The sequence below is a fragment of the Cyrtonyx montezumae genome, unplaced genomic scaffold, assembly GCF_038088225.1.
Source record: "Cyrtonyx montezumae isolate F1298 unplaced genomic scaffold, pur_monq_1.0 scaffold_8, whole genome shotgun sequence".
Classification (NCBI taxonomy): domain Eukaryota; kingdom Metazoa; phylum Chordata; class Aves; order Galliformes; family Odontophoridae; genus Cyrtonyx; species Cyrtonyx montezumae.
Window position 1 is genome coordinate 15,864,208 of NW_027072089.1, and position 9,520 is coordinate 15,873,727.

The following is a 9,520-nucleotide window of genomic DNA, read 5'->3' on the forward strand; positions in this document are numbered from 1 at the left end:
GGGCGGGCAGGTGAGGCGCGGAGCGGAGCCCGGACGGACGGCGCGCGGCGTTTGCTCCGGGCGGGGGAGACGGGACGGAGCGGCTCCTGGGGGAACTTGATTGAGGGGTCGGGGATGAGCGTGAAGCCGAAGGGGCCGCGTGGGTTGCCGCTGGCAGATGGTGCCCGGCGCTTCCAGCAGGCAGCACGCAGGGAGGCTGCCTCACGTAGCTCAGGTATCTGTGGTACTCGAGCCCAGCAGCCCGCTTGGCCTGTGTGTCAGGTGAGGGCACCATTTGGAGGAAGTGGGGATGGTGAGGTGTCCCAGGTACGGGAGCCGAAGCATCAGAAGGTACCACGTCTCTAGGCTGGCCCAGCTGCTGCCAGCAGGAACACCTCTGCAGCTTTGTTGTGTTTTCCATCCAGGAGAGTGTGGGCTGCTGTTGGCAGCTACAGGATGAAGTCACCTCCCTGCTGCATGTCCCTTTCTTCCCAAGCGTCCCTGGAGGAACAAGGGAATAGCACGTCGTTGGGATCCCTGGACTGCAGTGTTTTCTCCAGTGAGGAAGAGCAGGGACCCCTGCTGCAGAAGGTCATTCCTTCCTTGGACTGCTTTACGATCAATGTGGGAGGCAGCCGCTTTGTGATGTCCCAGCAAACTTTGTCTTCCTATCCTGACACTCGTCTTGGCAAACTGGCTGTGGTGGTCTCTGCTGCCCGGGATGTGGCCTCTGGCCTCCTTGAGCTCTGTGATGATGCTAACCTGGTGGAGAATGAGTATTTCTTTGACCGGAGCTCTCAGGCGTTTCACTACATCCTGAACTACTACCAGACGGGGAGGCTGCATGTCATGGAGCAGCTGTGTGCCCTCTCCTTCCTGCAGGAGATCCAGTACTGGGGCTTGGATGAGCTCAGCATCGACTCCTGCTGCAGAGATCGGTGAGCTGTGGGAAAACACAGAACAGGAGCATGGGCTGAGAGAGCTCAGCACTGGTTGGTGTTCAGGGTCAGTCAGGTGAGATGCAGCATTAGGGCAGAGGAGGTTAGCAGAGAATAAGTATCCTCAAAGCTGAGCAAATTCAGCAGTGAATCCTACTGTAGAGGTAGATAGAAATGGAAAATGGGACAAAGAGGTGTACTGAGTGAGATCACTGCTTACCTTCGCTGTGAGGGACAGGTTGGCAGTGGGGGCAAGATAGAGAGAGCCTGGCATGAACAAGATTGGGTTTTTCTGTGCCACTTTCAGACTGGCCCTGGAAGTTCTAAGTGGAAAATGACAGTGCTAGAGATAGAATAGGCTGTCAAAGAAGAGATGTCCTTTCAGTGTTATTCAGATTGAGGTTTTAGCCAAGGGAGATCACATGTGGAGTCATGAGTCAAGAGCATTTGGAGCCTCACTGTCCAGTGCTTTCTATTTTGTACAGTTCCCATATCCAAGTAGGAGAGACAGAAGGTAGGAGTGGTCATTGCTGTGCTGAGAGTGGGTGGCATGGCTGCAGGAGCAGCCGTAAGGGGAAGCTGCACACATGGATGTAGTGGCTTACAGGGAGAGGGCATCAGCAGGGGGAACATGGCTTGCTGGAGAGAAATTGTGACAGGCAGCTTTAGAACAAGGTGGATTTTGACAACCATCCCCAGGATGTTTCTGTTGACTCTATTTGCTGATAGCCACCATATTAGCATTACTGGTTTGTTTGTAGTAAAAAGATTATAACTGCTATTGATCAAAGTGATTATGTCAAAATTATTAGAAATAATCAAGCACCTCCATTTCCTCTCACCCTTTCAAAAAAAAAAAAAAAGTGAAGTTATCCTATCTATACATGTTTCAGTTCTGTACCTGAGACAGATGGATCCTAGTTTTCATTCCATTCTTCATTCAGTACTGAAAGATCCTAATTCTTTGGTGGTACAAGAAGCCACAGACTTCTTGGATGTTTGCAAGAGTAACTGTGCATCAAATGAAGGCAAAACTGCATAGCCCCTTACTTTAAGTCTTGATATCTACAGCAGTCAGGAAATACAGATATGAAGGGAAAATATTTTTGCAATGTAATTTGGGAATGTTGTTTCATGAAATAGTTTTGTAAATACGCTGTAACAAAACGCAGATGCATGCTGTGTCGTGTGACAGCCCATATGTTTAAAGGAAGATCATGAGTCATCTGAGCATGTAATAATCAGAACTTCATACATGAACTGCTCAGCTTTCATTGTGGCATCCCTTCTAGCACTGCAGGTACACACCAATGTAATAAAACTGCAATATAATTAATAAAACTGCAATTAAATTGAGAATCATAGGAAAACAGATGGTCTGGTTGCTCCAGGATTGCTTGTAAGAATGTCTGTTAGTCATGGAACAGTACCTACTGTAGTCCACATGATCCACATAAGTAACATGCTGTCTGAATAAAATTACCATGCACATACAAACTGTCACTGCTGTGACATGGGTAAGTAGGAACATCAGGTCAAAACGTGCTGTAGGGTCTCAGTTAATAAAATCCTTCACAACACGCTTGACATCAAGACTTTCTAATTTCTGATGAGGTATACCTTGTTGTGTATTGTTATGCATCTCCTGGGAGAGGATAAGAAAAGCATATGCATATTGGTATTAAAAAATCTTTTTGTTGGGCGATTCCTGGGCAGGTACTTCAGGAGGAAGGAGCTGAGTGAAGCCTTAGACATCAAGAAAGATGCAGAAGAACTGGATGCTCAAGATGAGGAGGAGGACTTTTCTGGTAGCCTCTGTCCCAATGTCAGACAGAAACTTTGGGAAGTTTTGGAAAAGCCTGGTTCCTCTGCAGCAGCCAGGACTTTTGGCACTTTGTCCATGGCTTTTGTTGTTGTGTCCATTGCCAACATGGCTTTGATTTCAGTAGAGCTAAGCTGGCTGGCACCACCACTCCTGGATGCCCTTGAGTACCTGTGCATTGCATGGTTCACTGTGGAGTTTGTTCTGAGGTTCCTGTGTACACGGGATCGGTGCCGCTTTCTGAGGAGTGTGGCAAACATCATAGACCTCCTTGCTATTTTACCTTTCTACATCACACTGCTGGTAGAGAGTCTGTGTGGTGGGGAGAGCTCCCAAGAGCTGGAAAATGTGGGGCGCATTGTCCAAGTGCTGAGACTGCTCAGAGCGCTGCGGATGTTGAAGCTGGGAAGACATTCAACAGGTACTCCAGCCACGGCAGTGGTAGTTTTTACTTTTGCTACCAACAAATTGTCCCCATTTTGTGTGCATTTCTGCCTAACTTTTATATGCAGTGTAATGTTAGCTGTGATGGCTTGTGAAACTCTTACTTTTGGGCACTGATAACAGTGGCAGGAGATTTCTTCAATAAATTTTAGTTCTTCATAAATCCATTACATTTTGTTTGCATAGAACATTTACAAAAGCAAGCCCCAAAGCTGTGTGCTGTAAACCCTTCACCAGTCATTCACAGTGTTAAAAGTTTTATTTGAGCTTGTTAGGAGTGAAGCAAGGGAAGAAACAGAAGTGACCCAAGCTTTTATATTATCAGAGGCTCACTAATGATAGTTCATTGTTAACTACCAGCATTTGTTAGACTTAAAAAGTTTATGCATGTAAATGCATCATGATTTTGTCTACATTGCACATCCTGAAAACAAGGCTCTGTTGGGTAGAGAATGTTTCAATAAAACTATTTAAAGTGAATCATACCGGGCAGTGGGTTGATATGGTTGATATGTTGAACACTGCTAGGGCACTGAATTGGCATTAGGTTCAGCACACAGTGGCAATGTCAGCCAGCATTCTAACGTGGTGCCCTTCATGTCTGAGCACTCCTGATGTAGTCCTTCCAGAATTTCCTGCCTTGAAACAATTATGGTTTGCTTCATTTTTTGGAGAGCCATCTCCACCCCCTGTGTGAACTGGCCCTATTTCATTGGGCATTTTAGCAGCAGGATGTATTTTTATTTGTCTCACTGAAGAGCAGTGAATCTTCGTACCAGTAGCAGTGAATAGCTTTAATACTGATGAGTACAGTCATAGTGGTTTGGGATTCTGCCTATCCGGATGCGTAACTGTTCCTTGGAAAGCAGTTGAAAGGAAGCTGATAATGATTCACTCTGTCAGTGAGTTTGCCGTGCTTCAGGATAATTTTCACAGCTTTTGTTCTATACAGTGAAGCCTAGTGCCCACTTCCAGTTACGTGAATGTGAATGGGTTCCTCCCCTGTTCTGTTTTAAGATTTTAACACATCAAGGCACTTCTGTGCTGACAAGATTATGATCCAGAAGCATGTTAATTCTAGCTAGAAACTTTCTAAAGTTTCTGCTTCATTGTACTTTACTGTTACAGAATGAATGCATGAAACTCAGTTCTGAGGCTCTGTCAGCTACAAAGTTTCAGGTGCCTGTATGGTAACTTAACTTCAGCTGTATTCAGTGCTTCAGTGCCTTCAGAAGTGATATAAACCATGTGGGTCCAACTGGCTAGATTTGCATTTTTATTTCCCTCTTCTTTTTGTTTTAATAAAAGAAATGTATTTAAAGAAGCTTTGTTGCTTATATACGTTAACTATATTATGTATTTTGTATGTGGTCCAGGACAATTCCTTTTCACTCCCTGGAAAACCAAAAGGTTGGACACCCATGGTCTAAACTTTTGTGCATATTTAATTTTGAAGTGAAACGCATTAAAATATTATCATAGTTTATTTCATAATATTGTGTTACTAATGTTAAGAGTGAATAATTCATTTGCCTGTTTGGTAGAAAAAGGGAATTAATTTTATTTAAATATAGTCTGCTACTCTGAAAGTGAGCTGCCATCTTTCTTCTGTAATCATAATACCAATTTCAGCATACAGGAATTGACATAGATCACTGTTTAAGCCATTCAGAACAGTATTACTGCCACTGTGCTTGCTTCTTTGATAGTTTGGAGTTACTAGTTAGTCACAGAACAGTAAATCAGCTTTGGCTCATTTCTGTATAATTTAAATGTAGAAGGACATGAATTAGATTTTCTGTCAGAAGAGATGTGGTTGCTAAGGCAAAACATAACTCTAATAAATCAAGACAAAAAATAGATTAACAGACCTGAAGCATAATTTCTGACCAATAGAGGTTTGCAGTGGAAGAGTTGTGCAAACATGGCCCTAAACATACTTCTGACCATAGTAGCTAACAGAAGGTAAACACTGTAAATGCAAGACATCCTCACACATACCTAGGCAGTCCTGATAAATCTCAGAGCACAGGAGTGGCACTCAGACACTTTTCTTTTGCATTAGGCAGTTCAAAACTGCCTCCCTGTGAAGGTTCTGTGACTCTTGCACTCTCAAATCAGATAAAACCTCATACGCTGCTCACCTGCTCTGTGTTGCAAAAGGAGTGCAAGATCAGAGGAAAAGAGATGAAGAAATTAGTAGCTGCAGGATGCAACTCCTCTGTCACCAAGGCAGGATGGTCCCAGACATGAGTCATGGTCACCATGCAGACCCATAGCCGAGCTGAGATCCCAACAGCAGCATCTATCAGAGGCAGAAATGAGTTAGGAAAAATCCAAGGCAATTCTTCTTTTCCTTTGTTTTTAAAGAAATGGCAAATTATTCATTTTTGTGGGGAAGGGAAAGAAAAAGAATTCCTTGAAAGCTGAACTCAATTAACAGGAGCGATGTAATACATAGAAACACCTGGGCCATACTTGAGTGAGTGTTAAATTATGCAAAGTGCTGTACTGTGTCAAAGAACGACTGAGAAATTAGCAGTACTTCTATCAGAAAATGTATAGCTAGAGGATGAGATGACTTCCAAGATACTGAAGTTACAGTTTCAAGTGGTTTAGGAACTAGTAAGAACTGAACCTGTGTTTTGCACTTCTGATGCTCCTCAGCTGTTGGCTTTCTTCTGGGGCCATGTTTTGTCTGAGGCTTTGCTGGTCCTCTTCTAGGATGCACTTAGAAATTTACTCCTTGAGAAGTATGTGAGAATCTGGTGGCAATGGGCATATTTGAGAGAAGGTTGTATTGTATATCAGGATGAGATGTTTCTGGATATATGAGAAAGCAAAACTTCAGCATTTCCAAAATTGTGTCAGAAGTTTAGGATGATTTAAATGCTGTGTGTAAACTGAGGCTCCTGATTATCAGCTTATATAATTAAGTTCCTTTGAGCAACAAAGAGGTGCAATAATTAAAAAATAATTTTAAAAGAACATACCAGACTCCTTAATAATAAGAATAATTAACCATTAAAAATATGTTGTTGAAGGTGTCATCAGTGTGATGCAAATAGTTAGCAGTCACAGCCTTGTTCCTGCTTATTTCAACCTTATTTAAGAGAGTTGTGCTTTTGTTTTGTTTTGTTTTGACCAGTATTTTTGGGTTCCATTGTGAAGGGCAAACCTGGCTTTTATGGTCTTTACTTATGTTACAGAGACTTTAAAATCGGTGCACCATCTTCCTAGGTCACCTGAAAGGATTTATTCTTCTTCATTGTTCGATATGAAATTTTACATGGCAACTGGGTATAATAACTTCCTTGGAAGATGAGAGCTTGATCTGTACCCTTGCAATTGTCCCTTGCTTTCGCACTGCTGACCTTAGTATTTTTTCAAAATCTGGAGAAAGTCATATTAATAGAAGAAAGATTAGTTTGATATATCTTATTTCTCTTTTCTGTTACATGATTAACCACTTTCAATAAACATTCTAACCAACAGAGTATAGTTACAGCAATATAAAACCCGGGTGTGGGCAAATCCTTAACTGTAGCTAGCAGAAGAAAACTTTGAAAAAGGAAACATCTACAAAATAGTCTGTTCTTCAACTGTTTGCTGAACATAAATGAAAACTTTAAAATTCATTAGATCTAAAGGGGTAAAGAAACAGAGCCAAAAGTAAAAAGGAATTTTAAATTATTTTATTTTGAGATTGTGGAAGGAAAGCACATCAAATTGTTACTTCAGTGAGCATATAAAGTCTGCAAGCAGAAGCAGTAAGCCACTATGCAAATGTTGGTTTAGTTACAAGCACACTCTCATGAAGAGTAATTGATAAGCATTGTGGGGCTTTTTCACTTATTAAGGAAAACATTTAGCATGTTTTTAAGAATAATATTAACAATCCAAAATCACTTGCAATTCAAAGGATAATTTCAGTCTCACATGTTTTTCAACCAGTTTGGTACCCTGTTACCTTCTTTTGTTTATGAGCAGCATTTATCCATTGCAGTGATATTGGATTTACTTGCCTGCTTGCTTTGTCAGGCAGCCTGGCCTTGAGGCAGCAGCTCTAAAAGGAATGTGGGGCATTACGGAGAGCAATCTGCTGCAGATAAACTCCCTGTTCAACTCACATGGGCATCCGTAAATTACCAGGAGAATACTTGTTTCCATTGGGAAGCTTTGCTATTTCCAGTTTTGGCACAAGCTCAGCTGCTGCTGGACTACTGTATTTGGTATCTCCAGATAAAGATGTTGATAGACTGTGAGCGGGAAGAAGGGTCAGAGAGAGGAGATGAGAACTATAAAAGGATTATAAACAGTGCTTAGCAAAGAAAAGGTGCTGTGTGACAGAATTATGTTCTAAGTACCCACCTGCGAGCATGAATTTGACAACAGGGTGTTCTTTGGTCCAAGAGAAAAATATGATAATGGCTGGAAAACAGGCCCTCCATTATGGCTAATTACTAAATCAAGATTGGTTAGTTTTTCTAAATCGTATGTTGTATGTAGTTCAAATGATAAGCAATGAGAATTTATATGCTCTATGTAAAAGAGAGATGATGTCAGTGTTTCAGTCTAACATCTTAATCTGCTTCTTCCTGAAGTACTTTTTCTCAGTAGTTTTTAGAGCTGCAGCCCTTTTTCCTCATTCATGTTCATTAACAGCCTAAACAAAAGCATAAAGCAATCAGCTTTCAAATACAATGCTTCATGAATCTTTGAAGGCAGCTACACAAATCCACCTACTGACAGCATTTCTTGTCTTTCAGGGTTGCGGTCCCTTGGAATGACAATTGCGCAGTGCTACGAGGAGGTCGGCCTGCTGCTGCTTTTCCTTTCTGTAGGAATCTCTATATTTTCCACGGTGGAATATTTTGTTGAGCAAGGTGTGCCAGGCACAACTTTCACAAGCGTACCTGGTGCTTGGTGGTGGGCAACAACATCCATGACAACTGTTGGTTACGGTGACATTAGGCCAGACACAACTATAGGTAAGGTAGTGGCCTTCATGTGTATACTGTCAGGAATACTAGTTTTGGCTTTGCCAATAGCTATCATAAATGACCGGTTTTCTGCCTGTTACTTTACTCTGAAGATAAAAGAAGCTGCTCTTCGGCAGCGGGAAGCTTTAAAGAGACTCATGAAGAACTCATCCAGTGACTCAAATATCAATGTTAATTTGCGAGACATATATGCACGCAGTGTCATGGACATGCTGAGGCTGAAAAGCAGAGAGCGAGCGAGCACAAGGAGCAGTGGAGGAGATGACTTTTGGTTTTGACTTCTATGTTATTTAGCCTTGTGTAGCAAATAGACTCATTCAAAAATGTGGTATTGACTCCCTTTTTTAATCATTCAAAACATGGTGTATTTGCTTTCCAAGCTGCTTGTTACTTGTACAGAATGATGCAGCCGGTGTAAGCAAAAGGCTCTGAGGACACTCAGAAACACGGTCCCAGAATTGGGTCTTGGTAGATGAGAGAGAAAATAATGGGTCTATCAAAGTAAAACAGTGCTACAAAAACTTGTCAATGAACCTTATGTCCTCGCTAATGTACAGTAATAAAATCTTAGCCGAAATTGCCATGGTGTTTTGAATTCTAAAGACCTATAGGATTTGTATTTAGAAAAGAAACAAATAAACACATAAATGCATTAGGAAAATCTGAAGAAGTAAATGGATACCAGATAGACATATGGTGAGTATCAGGAGATAGGTGAAAAGGGTTAAGCTGATCAAAGATCTGCAGCCAAGTGTAAAAGAGGCGTGAATAGGGTGCCATAACTTGGAGCACCCTCTGCAGTTGCTGCAGAAGTTAGAGGAGATAATGCATAATTTGCAGCAGGGAGGTCATTTACAAACTTCCTTCAAACCATGCCTTCTTGTGTTTTGATTCTCTTATCTGTGCAGCTAAGCAGATTTTGTGCTTAAGTCACCAGTGGATACCAGAAGAAACAGAAATGGTAAACGATAAGTTACTAATTTCTCTATCTCCTGTTAAAATCAGGAAGTATTCCAGTAAGTGAGCCAGATGTATAAAAAATAATAATAATTATAGTCTTGTAGGAGGTTAAATCAAAAATCACAAACTTCATTTTTTCAGTAATGTAAACACAAATTTTATTTACATTTGGCATTAATTCAACATGAGAGGAGGTATCTATTAGCTTGGATATTTAATTTGATCAAGTATTTATGTGTTTAAAAGGCTCAGATTGTCTCTGAGTATATGTGAATGGGTGAAAAACCTGCTTTTAATAAACACTGAATAACTCCTGTTTAGAAGCAAGAATGTGTTTTCCTCCCATTCCCTGTAAAAGTAATACAGAAAGCAGA

General features: G+C 41.4%; 1 protein-coding gene across 1 annotated transcript; it reads left to right on the plus strand.

The window, feature by feature from the left end:
- The first annotated feature begins 289 nt into the window (after nt 1-289).
- On the plus strand, nt 290-8,464 carry KCNV1 (potassium voltage-gated channel modifier subfamily V member 1). Its single transcript, XM_065752649.1, is given in 4 exon segments — nt 290-370; nt 373-917; nt 2,634-3,160; nt 7,953-8,464. Coding segments are annotated over 4 exon segments (1,665 nt in total).
- The last annotated feature ends 1,056 nt before the right edge of the window (nt 8,465-9,520 follow it).